At 33.3% G+C, this 16207-nt stretch overlaps 1 protein-coding gene and 2 long non-coding RNA genes across 4 annotated transcripts; all 3 read left to right on the plus strand.

Moving 5' to 3' along the window:
* Window positions 1-2956: 2956 nt before the first annotated feature.
* Window positions 2957-10778, plus strand: LOC102618274 (inositol oxygenase 1). 2 transcript variants are annotated; one of them, XM_052431649.1, is made up of 11 exons: window positions 2957-3114; window positions 3636-3738; window positions 4707-4788; window positions 4885-5089; window positions 5419-5478; window positions 5571-5623; window positions 5716-5838; window positions 5928-5997; window positions 6100-6178; window positions 6293-6374; window positions 10708-10778. In XM_052431649.1, the coding sequence occupies exons 1-11, from the start codon at window positions 3084-3086 to the stop codon at window positions 10732-10734; spliced, it is 915 nt and encodes a 304-aa protein (XP_052287609.1). In that variant the 5' UTR covers window positions 2957-3083; the 3' UTR covers window positions 10735-10778. The 2 variants fall into 2 exon arrangements, with proteins under 2 accessions (XP_052287609.1, XP_006465721.2); XM_006465658.4 differs by lacking the exon at window positions 10708-10778 and adding an exon at window positions 6464-6739.
* On the plus strand, window positions 8952-9436 carry LOC127898960 (uncharacterized). The gene is made up of 2 exons (XR_008050728.1): window positions 8952-9099; window positions 9186-9436. It is a non-coding gene; the product is annotated as an uncharacterized LOC127898960 (long non-coding RNA).
* Window positions 10779-13837: 3059 nt separating the features above from the next.
* LOC127898729 (uncharacterized) lies at window positions 13838-14399 on the plus strand. The gene is made up of 2 exons (XR_008050578.1): window positions 13838-14041; window positions 14140-14399. It is a non-coding gene; the product is annotated as an uncharacterized LOC127898729 (long non-coding RNA).
* Window positions 14400-16207: the final 1808 nt, after the last annotated feature.

The following is a 16207-nucleotide window of genomic DNA, read 5'->3' on the forward strand; positions in this document are numbered from 1 at the left end:
AAGGATAATTTTAATTTTTTATAATATGTATTAGGATAAATATGAGATTGTATTAAGTATGAAACTGATTTTCAAAATAGATTTTCAAAAGCAGAGGTCTTCAAAATGCTATAAGATGAAGTGATTTAAAAAAAAAATTATGAAACGTTAAAATTAATTTTTAACTTTTCACAATCACTTTTAAGTTTCTCAAAAGCAATCTCAAACAAAGCCCTTAATATAAAATTCATCTTTATTTAATGTGGAATATTATACCTAAGTCACGTGTAGGCAATCTTTTTTATTATTTCTTAGCACGTGGTAATGAAATGTAAAACTACTCATGTATAAAAGGTAATGTGCATTTGTTCGTACATGAATCTCAATTTGGTATTTTGAAGTAACTCATAATCCTAACTCAAACTCAGAAAGTTAACATAAAAGCTGAAGGTTGCATAAATTTTATATATTTAATTTAAAATTCATACCCAATTAATCTGAGAAATTATCTCAAACAGAATAGATGCTCTTGATATTGTTTCGAATTATTGAGTTGTTGTAAAGAGATTTACTGAATTGTTAGCTTTGTCTTCAAGGTCTCAATTATTATTTTTTAATATATTAATATATTACAATTAAAATTTTATTGACGGTCTCAATCATTTTGGCAAAAGGGTTTTTCCAATAAAAATCTCTGATATTTTTAGCCTTTATTTCGTTCACCTATTGAAATAGAAAAAAGTAGTGTAGAGTTCATTTCCTTGTTCATGAAAAGTCGCTACGTGTAGAGCGCTCCTCCTCATGATAGAAAACAAATATTCATTATTTTTCTACATGGCCATAAACTCATAATAATTTTATGTACTATGAGGTACATGAAAGTGTTCCCCCCTGCACGGCCAAAAAATTATGAGCTGTAAACCCCTTCAACTTCAAGGCCGCAAGGCCCACAACAGTCACGCCTTCCCCTTAAGACGACGACAACGAAACCCCCCTTATCAGAGTTCTGTGACACGAATGTCACTGTTACCATACGTGTCAAAATAATAACGTGTCCATCAGTCCACGGAAGAAACCAACTCCATAACTAGCGTGGGCCGTCCGATGAACGGATCCACCGCTTGTCAACGTGGCAGCGGTGATACCGAGACAGGAAATTAGCGACTGCCGTATGAGAACAAAATTGCCAGATAACAATGTACAGAAAAACGATGCGCATTGACTCGATGCCACGTCAGTAGGTCCCGCAATTGGGGTCGCGGGGACTGTTTGAATTGCGGTTTCCAACTGGCATCTGACTCGAATCCATGACATCAGTCAAGAACTCTATCACAACGTGGACCCCACAATATAATAAATGTGAAACATTTTCTTCGTTTTATTTTTGTTTTCTTTCAAATGATCACCTACCACATTTCTTTTAGTGGTAGATTAATGACGACTTAATTTCCTCTTTAAATTGGGACCTTTTATTTCCACTTTAAAGATTTTACGAATTAAATATCAAATGGTATATAGGCGCAACCTCAAGTCGAAGTATAATTTGCACGTTTTGTAAATACAAAGTCAGCGTAGAGAGCGAATTTAGTTTTGTTTCTTAAAAATAAATATAACAGTATAAATTTATAGATATTTACAAAAAGAAAAAATCAATTGATTCTTTTGGATCAATTTTGTGATGCCGAATCACAATTGTAAAAAAATAAAATGAATGAAAAGCCCCGTCAATCCAAGAGTCAAAGCTATAAGTTTTTTCACCCTGTCTATGGGAAAAAAAAAAAAATCAGTTGAATCTTTTGGATCAATTTTGTGATAGCACTATTCAAATATTCAAGCTTAAATTAAGTCAACTTTACTTTCAAATACTAGATAATAAAAGAAACTCGAACCACCTTCTAGCATTTGGGTTCAAGTTCCATTATATAAAAAAAAATTATAAAAACCACATGAATATGACTCAGAAGAAAATAATATAATAATAATATTACAGATACAAATAATTGTAAGCTAGGAGATGAAATGATTAGTTTTTTTTTTATGTCATGAGACTATTGCTCAAATTACAACTCATATTACATGAGAGTATAACTGATATGTACAATCATATATATATACTGAGTCCTGTTAACATTAATGCTGATATGGCACCGCTCAGATTTTTAAGCCTCTCAAATATTCGAGGGACGTCAAACTCCCACCGTGGGAGAAATACTGTCTTCACTCAAGCTCTGGGCTCTAAGGAAGAACTTTTTAAATTAAACCCCTACAATGCGTCCGCGAAATTTCGAACCCCCTCCCGCGAAGTTTCGAACCCCCTCCCTCACATTTGTGAAGGAGTGTCTCTAGCTACCTGGGCTTAGCCCAAGTGATTGATGAAATGATTAGTTGAAAAGAAAAAGAAGTTAACAAAATTATCATGTGGACCTATGATTTTTTTTTATTATGCTAATATCTTCGTGATATTTAAATCGAAGAATCTGATTCGATGGCCGCATAACATATGGCATTATAGTATTAAGTAAAAAATTATTACTTTTTTTAATTAACATTATAAATCCATGTAGTTTTATAGTTACTTTTATTATTATTATGTCAATATTTAGACTGTTATTTTGCCCTTTTCATATATTTTACGCTTTATTGTCAACTCAATCCGTACAATTTTTGTGACACTATCATAATTGAAAATAAAATTTCTAAAAGTAGCTTTTTTTTTTCAGAGTCGTGTAGTTGCGACTGGCATGGCATTCGTCTTCCTTAAATATCCTTGGTTTTTATTATATTTTGTGTGATAAAATAATACAAGTAAAGATAAATATGGAAGTATCAATCAAAGAGTGAATGAATATAAATCATAAATATTAGTTAAAAGATTTTATAATTGTGGATATGGTAAAATACAACAAAGAAAGTTTGTAGATTTTCATGGAAGGACTTGGGACCAAAGAATTCTCAGAGAAGGACTCTCCGGCCACTTATAAATACCCTGCGTTTTCCAAACCAAAAATGCAACCCCACACAAATTCTATTTCACTAAATTTCTTGCATTTTGGTTTTTGCTTCTCTTTCTTTGAGACTGTGAGCTTTTGGTACTTTGATTCAGGATGACTATCCTCATTGATCAGCCTCACTTTGGTAATAATTTATTAATTTTATTCAATTACTTAGCTTATTTTTTCTTCAATAATTGCTCATAATTACTCACCAAGTTTTTTTTGTTCCCTTTTTCATTAATGTTTGATCAATTGTACTCAGATTTTGAAGTTTCATCGTGGTTTCCCAGTTTGCTTTTCTCACAAATCTTGAATGAATTTCAAAAAAAAAAAAAAAAGTTGCATTGATTTAGTTCTAACTTTTATGCACTATTATTTTTTTTATTTTTTTTTTTGACTCTGTTGTCTAATTAATCTTTCCTTATAAACCAAACTAGGGTTTCTGGGTTATATTTTTTTTTTTCTATAACTTGTTGTTTTAATTTAATTCCATTTATACACTTTATGGGCTGTTTTTTTGTTTAATATTTTCAATTTTCTCACCAACTCATTCGCTTACAAAAACTGTATCAAGAAAAGATATTTTTTTTCCCCCGATAGTTAACATTAAGTGATTTATTTATTTATTATTACTGTATTTTTTTTTTTTTGGGTTTAAATCAGGAGTTGAGGTACAGGAAAAGAAGGTCCCTATTGATGAGAAAGAACTGTCGTTAGACGGTGGATTTCTGGTGCCACAGACCAACTCATTTGGCCACACCTTTAGGTAGCTCTTTGCTATATGATTAATCCTGCTGTTTAATATCCAAAATTTGCTCAATTACATAATATAATTTAGACTTGTTCCTGTATTATTTCCACCTGGCTAGACTAAATGTAAATACAATTAATGTAAAGAGCAAAATGAAGCGATATTGAATCTGGAAAAAAGTTTATCATGGTTAAAGCTCCATATCCCTTGACCTGGACAAGCTTTCTATGTACCCCTTAATTAACTTTCAATTTGATGCCAAACACATGTTGGAATTTCAATTGGATCGTTTCGGACTTGATGTTCATGGCCCACGGGTTTTGTCCTACTCCATGATATATACGGCATATATATTATGCTGTCAAGTCATAGTTCAGCAAGAAGTTTTCTAATTAAATTTTTTGTTGGGTGGATAAATTATTGTCTTCCAAATACGGACTTTTATTTATTTATTTTCCTCAGCAATTGCTAACATTTTGTCACACTTTTACCAGTAGTCATGTTATAATCGATAATTTTACATTAGTCATCCATCATTTCAAAGAGAAAAATATCTATCAATCTAAACATCAGATGTCTTGACAGAGAACTGTTAATCGATTCGTGACTTTTTAATTAAGTGAAATTAAGTTGATGCCTCCAAATATTTAAAAATAATAATTGTGCAGAAATGTTAATCATGACATAATTCTAGGATGAATTATAACAAAAAATTGGCGTAGCTTGTAAATTTTAGTACTAAAAAAATTTTAATTGGACTAATTTTTATTTTTTATGTAAATTTTATGTTTTACCCCTCATATTCATAATTATTATAACACAGCCTCCGTAATTTAATATTTTTTAATTATAGGTCCCATCGAACCAAAATCTTGTCTCTGCCGTTCCCTTTTCATGATCGACCTCTAATTTTTCTAAATTTTAATCTATGCTGAATTTTGTAGTTATGATTGATCTAACATTCATGTGTGTTCCATGAACAGGGATTATGATGCTGAAGGTGAAAGGCAAGAAGGAGTGGAGAATTTCTACAGAATCAATCACATTAATCAGACATATGACTTTGTAAGCAGTCCATTTCTCAGTCGCATAGTACATTAAACCAAAAAATTAATCCGAACATTGTCTAATTTTAGCAAGTAATTTTCATTTGAACTGCAGGTGAAGAAGATGAGGGAGGAGTATGGCAAATTAAACAGAGTGGAAATGAGCATTTGGGAATGCTGTGAACTTCTGAATGATGTGGTGGATGAGAGCGATCCAGACCTGGATGAACCTCAAATTGAGCACCTGCTGCAGACTGCCGAAGCTATCAGAAAGGACTATCCTGATGAAGATTGGCTTCACTTGACTGGCCTTATCCATGGTACTTTTTTTCCCTAACATTTTTCTCTTAAATTATGGCACGATCATGCTTCATGCTTGCATTGTTAGATTGTGCAACTGTTACCAAGAAAGTGCAAGTAGGGTATGATTTAGATTGAGGTGCTTTTTTTCTTTCAATCTGTGTAAATAGATGGATGATTGATAAACATTAGCGGTCGAGTAAAAGTGGGCATTTAAGCTTGTTGTGCTTTAAAATCAAGCCCGAGCAACACTTAAACAAATATGTCTACAGTAGCATAGGCTAAAATGTATAAAGATAACTCTTCAGTTTCTGATCGTTGGTTAACTTGGTTGTTTCATGGGTTGTAGATCTTGGCAAGGTGCTAAATCTTCCTAGCTTTGGAGGGCTTCCTCAATGGGCGGTAGTTGGTGAGTTGCATCCCCCCCCAAAAAAAATGATATTTAGAGAAAAATACTCTTGTTATTACCATTCAAACGACTGATCACATTTGTCTTCACAGGTGACACTTTCCCGGTTGGCTGTGCTTTCGATGAATCCATCGTTCACCACAAGGTCCTTTTTGTTCAAATTTTAAAAACATAAGAGATATATTAATAAGTTTTTGCCATGAGCAAATTTTGACTCTTATTGCTCTGTTGGTGCAGTATTTTAAAGAAAATCCAGACTACTCCAACCCTGCTTTCAACACTGAATATGGAGTTTACTCAGAAGGATGCGGATTGGACAATGTAATGATGTCGTGGGGGCACGATGACTACATGTACTTGGTAAAAAATTTACAAGCCTTTATCAAATCATACTTTTCGATTTTGTTGAATCTAGATTGATCGCAATTAACTCTAGAACGTCAAATTAGGTGGCCAATGAGAACAAAACAACTCTGCCTTCAGCAGCTCTTTTCATCATTAGATACCACTCATTCCATGGTAAGTAGAAAACACTTTTTTTTATTTTGACAAGTAGTACTTGTGAATTTGTTTGTTGTTTAGATAAAAGTTTCGCTAATGGAAGTAATTTTCATGTTGCAGCGCTGCACAAATCAGAAGCATACAAAAACTTAATGAACGAGGAGGATGTAGAAAATCTGAAGTGGCTTCAAATATTCAGGTAAGCCCTTTAAGTTCTTTTAGCAAGTCCAAGTACACGGTGTGGATATGCTTAACGTTCTTGCTATTTTTAAATTAATTCCAATTAGTTAACTCCTCGTTCTTGTTTGGCCAGCAAATATGACCTTTACAGCAAGAGCAAAGTCCGGATAGACGTGGAAAAGGTCAAGCCTTACTATCTCTCCCTCATTGAAAAGGTGAGTGCCAATAAATTTTTATTTGATTAGCTCACTTGCATCTACAAATATTTATGTGTTCTTAACTCAAGACAACTCTCTTGTTGCAGTATTTCCCGGCGAAGCTAAAATGGTGAGACTCAAGAGTTTTCTGAAACTGGCGATGGCTCAATATGGGTACTGGTGTGGTCAGCAGACAGAGAAGTTAGCTAATGAATATGATGATGAATTAGTTTTTGAGAGGTCATCATAGTTGCTTTGTTAAATAGCTAATCTATCTAGTTTGAAGTTCTTGTACGAAAAAATAATAATGTTGCATTTTATGGTTTGTGTGAGATGCATTTGGTATCTGTTTGTTTCTAATAAAAGAGTTCTATTTGGCAGTCTCTTGCAAGTTCTTTATCGCTAATGCCAAGTCTAGACTTTTCAGAAATATCTGTTAAAATTAATTTTTATTTCGTTCTACAATTCAATAGACAAACGACATACCTTATTTAGAATTGTAAATGTCAGTCTACATGACATTGGTCCACTTTTTGGTTAGACCTTTGCCGCACATGTTGGCTTGCGCCTTCAGCTATTCAAACCTCAAATAAAAAGAATAACCGTTATTAATTTTAATCAATCTAAATGAAAGTCTTATATGTGTGTGTATACATACATATTGACCACATATATATATATAGGGAACTGTTCCAATCCCAGACTCCTGGATTGGAACAGTTTCCGGGACAAAACCTAGTGGCCTTTGAATTTCAATGTGCAGCCAAAAAAAAAAAAAAAAGAAGACACCAACGGCCGTTGGATTGAAATCCAACGGCCCCTGGTGGATTCCCAGACAATGATCCAATATGGGACTCCCAGATTGGATCGCTATCCTACACACACACACACACACACACATATATATATATGGGTTGGCCTACCTTACGTTTAACGTAAGGTACAACCCCCTCACACAGCTGAGAAACGAATGCCAATGAGATCCAGATGTGTGAGGGGACTGTACCTTACGTTTAACGTAAGGTAGCAGCTCCCTATATATATAGACACACACACACACATGGTCAATAAACCATCCTTTAACTAAATTAAAAAAATTTGTGCTGGCTCATTATCTTACTTGATCAAAGTTTACTTGCTCACCTACTTCCTGATAATATATACAGGATATATTAGTTTATTTGGAGGCATTATTCCGCTCCAAATGCTGTTCGGGGACCAAGGGCGAATCCGGCAAATTAATTCATAGGGGACAACATTATAATAAAAATAAAAATTCATAAAATTGGTTTTAATATCAAATTTTATTTATAAAATTACCTCCACTCAAAAATAATTTTTCCAAAAATTGGTGGAAAATTAAAAGGAAATTTATATTTGAGTGGGATCAACTGCCCCCACGCTCTTGAATTTAAATCCGCCTCTGCGTGGAGCTCCTTACTACTATATATGAGCAGTGATCTATTCTCCGAAAGTAAATTCCGATTAACCCCGATAAAAGGCAAAAAAAAAAAAGAAATAAATAAAATAAATTACATTTGGGTCGTGTTCAGTCGGAGTTAATTTCGGGGCAATAAGCATTTTCCATTCTATATGAAATAGAAAAAGAATTTTGGGCTCACTCTTTGGAGCCTGTGTAAAAGTTCCAGCTTATTTAGGTTTGATTAGGCCCAACCCATTTCACATCACATTGAACAGACATTTAATTTTGCAGAAAAAGCAACCAAGATCCTCAATCTTTGCTTAAATGTACGTAGACATCCTTAATTTAGGCTTTGTTTGATATTAAAATTGTGCAGCTATAATTTTTAAAGTACGTTATCAAAATTTTGATAAATATTATCTGTTATAATTTAAAAATTAAATTAATTTGATCAACTACTTTTATAATGAAAAATTTACAATATTTTTTTAAATTGTTATTTAAAAATTATGTATACAATACATTATTAGATTTTATTTCATAATTATAATTTTTTTTATAGCAACTGCAACTTAAAAATTGTAGTACCTCAATATTAAATAAGACTTTAAAATAGTTAAACAATCTCTTTTCCATACAAATCTTAGGATTACTGTGATTATTTTTGAAAAAAAAAATGTGACCATTTGGGACTAAAAAAGATCTATATGTAAAATAAAGGCGGATCCGAGGATGGTTACAAAATACAATAGCACAAATAGTACAAAACAAAACTTGAATTAAAATAATAACAAATTGACACTATTGGGATAAAACATTGATGACGGCATCGTTTTCATCTGAAACAGTGTGCAAGTACACTAGAATTTGTCAACTATAAAACCTCATCAATCATCAAACTGTCCTTTTTGCTGTCATATCAAGCAAAATTGTTTATGCCAAAGCATTTCCCGAAATATATATATATATATAAATTTGTACATTATACAAGTAATCAAACAAGTCGGTAGAGAGTGGCATGGCAATAAATTCAAAGATTCAAGTAACATTAAAATTGCATGGTAAAAGTCCAATTATGCTGAGGTGGCTACTTGAAAGTTCCAACTAATTAAGATATAATTTGATTCACACCCTGTGATTAGTTCTCACAAGCATAAATACGTCTCCTTTGCATTGACAATCTGAGCAAAAGCAGTTATAGTTCTTCTCACAGCCTAAAAGAAATGGCAAGCAAAATTTCAAGCTCTGTGCTGCTGACCCTCTTCATCTTTGCCATGGTATTTTCATCAATATTACCTCTCGAAGCTGGTCCATCTACTGGTATATTTCTGACTCTTTTATCTTTTCTTGGGATGTTCTTTAGAAGCTGTTTTCAAATAAAATGATTGTCATTTATTGATCATCAGTTTAAGGTGCCTCCTCGAGCACCAATACGGCCTTCAACACCAATAAGGTTCTGTCCACAATGCGTGTGTTGCGCGCCAGCACCACCAGGCAAATGCTGCCCCTGCCGCTGCTAATGAAAACGCAGTTCGCAGTTGGGTCTCTATATGTTGATGTAATATGCATACCGTTCCAAGTGTTTCTGAGACCTATATCTACATATATATAGCTGGCTGATATGAATAAATGAGAGAAACAGTGAGCTTCTACCTTATTGTAATGCAATATGGATTCATCGTCATGTGAATTCAATCCATGTCTCTTGTCTTCGAATAAATAAATATCAAGTCTGTTTGGTACAGACAAGTATATATCACAACTATCCGAGACTCCGAGTAGCTTTGTGTGTAAACTAGATGACTTAATTACGAGTTTTTATGTGGCACCCTTGAACTGACAATTAACAGTAAAAACAAATTAATGATGTGAATTAATAGGAGCTAGAATCATCATACATTCCAAATGCTAAAACAATCTTGGGTTTCTGGCGATCAATGCCTCGCCACTTTCGTTACAACTAGACGCAATTGGGCTTGTATCCAGACAGGCCGAAAGTTAACACGAACTTGGGTTTTTTCTTTTTCACATCGGGCGCAATTGATCGAACATTAATGATGTAATAAAGATCTCTTTAGTTTTTTTTTTTTTTTTTAACTTTTACGACTTAAAAAAATTATTTATTACATCATTAATGTTATAAAATTGTAAAAAAAAAAAACACCGCTTTTGGGTTCTTTTACTATTATAAACTTGTTGCAGTCCTATGCGAGAGTTTTTAAAAAATAAGAACAAACTTTGCGTATATAAATGTTTGGACTTTAAAATTATGATAGTAAACTTAGAGATGTAATAGATAATTAAAAAAAAAATCAATAAACAAAAACTGAAAAAATGGAATAGTTTACGATCAAGTTTTTTTTAGTTAACTTTAAACAACACAAAAAAAAATTATTAAAACGAATAAATCATTTCACTTAATTAGTGATCACATAATGAGTAGCAATCTCTGAAATATGAACGGTCGTGGCGTCTAATTATGATGCGAAGAAAATAAATCATTTCATCATTAGATACCACTCATTCTGCGGTAAGTAGAAAGCACTTTTTTGACAAGTAGTACTTATGAATGTGTTTGCTGTTTAGATAAACGTCGCGCTAATGGAAGTAATTTTCATGTTGCAGCGCTGCACTAATCAGAACATACAAACACTTAATGAACGAGGAGGATGTAGAAAATCTGAAGTGGCTTCAAATATTCTGGTAAGCCCTTTAAGTTCTTTTGGCAAGTCCAAGTACACGATGTGGATATGCTTAACGTTCTTGCTATACATAAATTTAATTCCAATTAGTTGACTCCTCGTTCTTGTTTGGCCAGCAAATATGACCTTTACAGCAAGAGCAAAGTCCGGATAGATGTGGAAAAGGTCAACCGTTACTGTCTCTCCCTCAGTGAAAAGGTGAGTGCCAATAAAGCTCTTGTCGCAGTATTTCCCGGTGAAGCTAAAATGGTGAGACTAGAGAGTTTTCTGAAACTGACGATGGCTCAATATGGGTACTGGTGTGGCCAGTAGACAGAGAAGTTAGCTAATGAGTATGATAATGAATTTGTTTTTGAGAGGTCATCATAGTTGCTTTGTTAAATAGCTAATCTGCTTGCACTTCCCATTTTTTCCTCCACAAATGAGCCAAACAGTCAAAAACTTTGTAGTTAATGGCAAGAGTAACATCTCTTGAAATTAATTTTTATTTCATTCTACAATTCAATAGACAAACGACGTCCCTTATCTAGAATCGTAAATGTCAGACCACGCAACATTACTCCACTTTTTTATCTAGACCTTTGCCTCGCTTGTTGGCTTGCGCCTTCAGCTATTCAAACCTCGAATTAAAAAAATAACCATATTTAATTTAATCAATCTAAATGAAAGTCTTATATATGTGTGTGTGCATGTATTTTGGTCAATAAACCATCCTTTATCGAAATTAATTTTTTTTTGGTGACTCGTTATCTTACTTTGAGCAAAGTTTACTTGCTCACCTGTTTCCTGATAATATATACAGGATATATTAGTTTGAGTACTGATGTTTGATGTTTGCCCTGGGTCAAACCCCAAAAAGAATCGAAATGACGTTGTTTCTACTCTAATTATTTTTGTTTTTATTCGCTATGAAACAACGACGTTTAGGGTTATCTGTGACTCTGTCACCAAAATATCACTCTCCTTCTGCTGCAGACTTTTTTCCCCCCCTTAGAAAGGAAAGAAAATCAACCATCTAATTCTCTTTTTCTCAGGGAAGCCAAAGGTTTGACATTCCCTCTTCTTGAAAGCCTAAACACACAATGTTTTATTTGTGAGGTTTCAGCAATGGAGGAATTAGAAGAAGACAATGGGTTTGAAGTGAGAGAGGAGCTCATGATTTCACCCAATGGTGGTCCAAAACCTACAAAGAGACTTGGCCATTTTCTCAAACCTTGCATCAACTCCATTAAAGCATCCACATAGTTGATGACATAACTTTTTCTTTGTTCTTTTTTCATGGCAAAACTCATTGCCACAGAAAGTATCCACAGATGACAGAACTCATTGCCCTTTCCTTCATCGACATTGACATTTGCATTCTCCTCGTTTCACCGGACAACCCCTTTTGACTAAACAACCGCAACCCAACCACAACCCAACTGCAATCTTCCATGTAAATCAGAAACGGTTCACAGCAAATCAGAACAAAGAACAAAGAAAAAAATTAAATCAGAAACACAAGCCAACTGCAATCTTCCTAATGTATCCTAACCAAAACGATTTCGACCAGACAACCGCAACCCAACCACAACCCAACTGCAATCTTCCATGTAAATTAGAAATCAGAACAAAGAACGAAGAAAAAGTTTAAATCAGAAACACAACCCAGCTGCAATCTTCATGACGTATCCTAACCAAAACCACTTCATTCACAGCTAATCAGAACAAACAAAAAAAAAATTCAAGCTGAAACAGTGCCGTTAAGAGAATGAAGAAAAGGAAGAAGCAAGGGTTCAGATGGATTAAAGAAAGAGGAAGAAGAAGGTTGCAAACCAAAACCAAAACGACTTCGTTGAAATCAGAATAAAGAACAAAAAAATTCAAGCCGAAACGTCGTCGTCCAATACCACTTGCAAACAAAAAAAAATTAGAACGACGACGTTTTGAATCTTTTCGGGGTTTGACTCGAGACAAACATCATTTTCCTATTAGTTTTTTTGGAGGCATTATTCCGCTACAAATCTTGTTCAGGGACCAAGGGTGGATCTAGCAAATTAATTCATAGGGGGGACAACATTATAATAAAAATAATAAATTATAAAATTGGTCCTAATATCAAATTTTATTTATAAAATTGGTGGAAAATTAAAGGAAATTTATATTTGAGTGGGATCAATTGCCCCCACACTCTCGAATTTAGATCCGCCTCTGCGTGGAACTTCTTACAACCGTATATGAAAAGTGATATATTCTCCGAAAGTAAATTCCCATTAACCCCAATAAAGGCAAAAAAAAAAAAAATAAATAATAAAATAAAATAAATTATATTTGGGTGGTGTTCAGTCGGGGGTTAGTTTCGGGGCAATAAGCATTTTCCATTCTATATGAGTTACAAAATGTAGTTTGTGCTCATTCTCTGCGGCCTGGGTAAAAGTTCCAGCTTATTTAGGTTTGATTAGGTCCAACCCATTTCTCAGCACATTGACCAGACATTTGACTTTGAAAACAAAAAAAAAAAAGCACCAAGATCCTCAATCTTTGCTTAAATGTCCGTAGACTGCCTTAATTTTGGTTTTATTTGGTATTGAGATTGGACAACTATAATTTTTAATATACAACATTAAAGTGTTTAATAAACACTAACTATTAAAACTTAAAAGTTAAATTGATTTGGTCAATTATTTTTATGATGAAAAACTTATAATATTTTTACTATTTTTGTCACAATTATTATTTAAAAGTTATGTATAATAATATATTATTAACTTTTATTTAATAACTATAATTTTTTTCACAGCAACTGAAATTTAAAAATTATAACATCTCAATACCAAACATAACTTTAAGGTAGTCTAACAGTCTCTTTTGCATATAAACCTTAGGATTATTGTAATTATTTTTGAAAAAAGTTTATGTGACCATTTTTGAGACTAAAAAGATCTTTGTGTAAGGTAAAGGCCGATCCGAAGATAGTTACAAAATCCAATAGCACAAATAGTATAAAACAAAACTTGCCCTAAAATAATTACAAACTGACACCAGTGGGGATAAAATATTGACGATGGCATCGTTTTTCTGAAACAGTGTGCAAGGACACAGGAATTTGTCAACTATGAAACCTAATCAAACTTTCATTTTCGCTGTCGTATCAAGTAAAATTGTTTATGCCAAAGCATTTCCCGGAAGACACACACACACACACACACACACATTATACAAGTAATCAAACAAGTGGAAAGCGAGTGGCATGGCAATAAATTCAAATAACATTAAAATTGCATGGTAAAAGTCCAATTATGCTGAGGTGGCTACTTGAAAATTTCAACAAATTAAGACAATTTGGGCTTCAATTATTTTTATTGGTGGGAATTGAACCTTTTTTATTCACACTGTGATCAGTTCTTACAAGCATAAATATGTCTCCTTTGCATTGACAATCTAAGCAAAAGCAGTTGACAGTTTTTCTCACGGCCTAAAAGAAATGGCAGGCAAAATTTCAAGCTCTGTGCTGCTGAAACTCTTCATTTTTGCCATGGTATTTTCCTCAATACTACCTTTCGAAGCTGCTCAACCTCCTGGTAATTGTATACTCATATATTTCTGACTTTTATCTTTTTTCTTGGGATGTTCTTTAGAAGCTGTTTTCAAATAAAATTATTTGTCATTTATTGATCAGGCCCTCCTCTGTATAAGATGCCTCCTCGAGCACCAATACGGCCTTCACCACCAATAAGGTTCTGTCCACAATGTGTGTGTTGCGCGCCAGCACCACCAGGCAAATGCTGCCCCTGCCGCTGCTAATGAAAACACAGTTCACAGTTGGGTCTCCATATGTTGATGTAATACGCATACCGTTCCAAGTGTTTCTGAGACCTATATCTATATATATAGCTGGCTGATATGAATAAATAAGAGAAACAGTGAGTTTCTACCTTATTGTATTGCAATATGGATTCATCGTCATGTGAATTCAATCCATGTCTCTTGTCTTCGAGTAAATACATATCAAGTCTGTTTGGTGCAGACAAGTATATATCACAACTATCCGAGACTCCGAGTAGCTTTGTGTGTAAGCTAGCTGACTTAATTACGAGTTTTTATGTGGCACCCATGAACTGATAATTAACAGTAAAAACAAATTAATGATGTGAATTAATAGGAGCTAGAATCATCTTACATTTCAAATGCTATAACAATCCTGGGTTTCTGGCAATCAATGCCTCGCCACTTTCGTTACAACTAAACGCAATTGGGCCTGGATCTACACAGGCCCAATTGTTAACGCAAATTTGCGTTTTACATTTGTCACGTTGGGCCCAACCACAACACTGGGCTGGATTTCGCTTTGTTGCAGTGAAACGCACCTTTCAGTGGAGAAGCAGCAACACGGTGCCGGTTCGGAGAATTCCGGTCATTGACAGTCTTCTCGACAGACTACGAACTCGGTGGGGGAAACAATTGATCGAACATTAATGATGTAATAAAGATCTCTTTAGTTTTTTTTTTTTTTTTTTTTTTTTACTTTTACAACTTAAAAAATTATTTATTTCATCATTAATGTTATAAAATTGTAACAAAAAGGGTAAAAAAAAAAAAAAACACCGCTTTTGAGTTCTTTTACTATTATAAACTCGTTGCAGTCCTATGCGAGTTTTTTTTTTTAAATAAGAACAAGTTTTGCGTCAATAAATGTTTGGACTTCAAAATTATGGTGGTAGAGTTAGAGATGTAATAGATTTTTTTTTTTAAAAAAAAACAATGACCAAAAATTGAAAAAATCGGAATAGTTTACGATCAAGCTTTTTTTAGTTAACTTTAAACAACACAAAAAAAATTATTAAAATGAATAAATCATTTCACTTAAGAGTGAGGCTATTGGCACTCCTTTACTTATCTCTTAAAATTCCACTTGGATAATTACAATTATTTTCTAAATTAAAATTACGAGAATAGACAAATAATAGAAGAGTTTAATTGAATGCAGAAATGATTTCATAACTCTTTAAATTAACTAATTTTTTTTTTTAACAACGAAAGAAAGCTGGCAAAAAAGATAAAGAATCTTCTAAGAATTTAAGAGAAAAAAATATTTGCAACACTTGGTGCAATTTTTTAGTCCCAAGAGCTTTAGGCATACAAAAGAGTCGATTATGTGGTTTCCAGCATTTATGAGGATGACAAATCAATATTGTATATGATTTATCATAAGTCTTGTGAATCTCATTACCAAAGAATCCTTAGCACTCCCCTTTCCTGTTTACATATTCAAACCAACACCAAATCAATCACAGTTCTCAAATGACAATTGAGAGAGCAAGTTTAAATATTGAAATAAATTCTCCTTCTTAATTATGTTCAATGTGAATATTGAGAAAAAAAATTTTATGGGACATTGAATTATACGTAAATTACAGTAAGAAAAAAAAAGTACTAATTTTTTGTTAAACCCAGTCAGTTGATTCACATAAAAACAAAATATTCTAAGAAATATTGTTCGAGAGGTGTAAACCGTGAGAGAGGGATACAAATTATCAAGAGTTTTATATATAATTTCACATATGAGTTGTTCGCAACTTCACATATAATTTGACTGAATACACAAAAAATAAAAAAATAAAAAAGAAGAGACGTTGAGAAAGAGATGACGAGACTCGTGAATGGGGTTTACGATCTAGGGCTAGTTTTAGAAATTATGTGAGTGTTAATAGCAATAGTACAATGTTTTCAAATTTTTAATGGTGTTT

This window comes from Citrus sinensis, chromosome 7 (genome assembly GCF_022201045.2).
Source record: "Citrus sinensis cultivar Valencia sweet orange chromosome 7, DVS_A1.0, whole genome shotgun sequence".
Taxonomy (NCBI): domain Eukaryota; kingdom Viridiplantae; phylum Streptophyta; class Magnoliopsida; order Sapindales; family Rutaceae; genus Citrus; species Citrus sinensis.

Bases quoted from the DNA above. Each gene is read 5' to 3' on its own strand.
- LOC102618274 (XM_052431649.1), top strand. From the start codon at position 3,084: ATGACTATCCTCATTGATCAGCCTCACTTTG. The intron at 4,789-4,884 runs GTAAGCAGTCCA...TTTGAACTGCAG, and splicing joins TTAATCAGACATATGACTTT to GTGAAGAAGATGAGGGAGGA. The intron at 5,090-5,418 runs GTACTTTTTTTC...CATGGGTTGTAG, and splicing joins CTTGACTGGCCTTATCCATG to ATCTTGGCAAGGTGCTAAAT.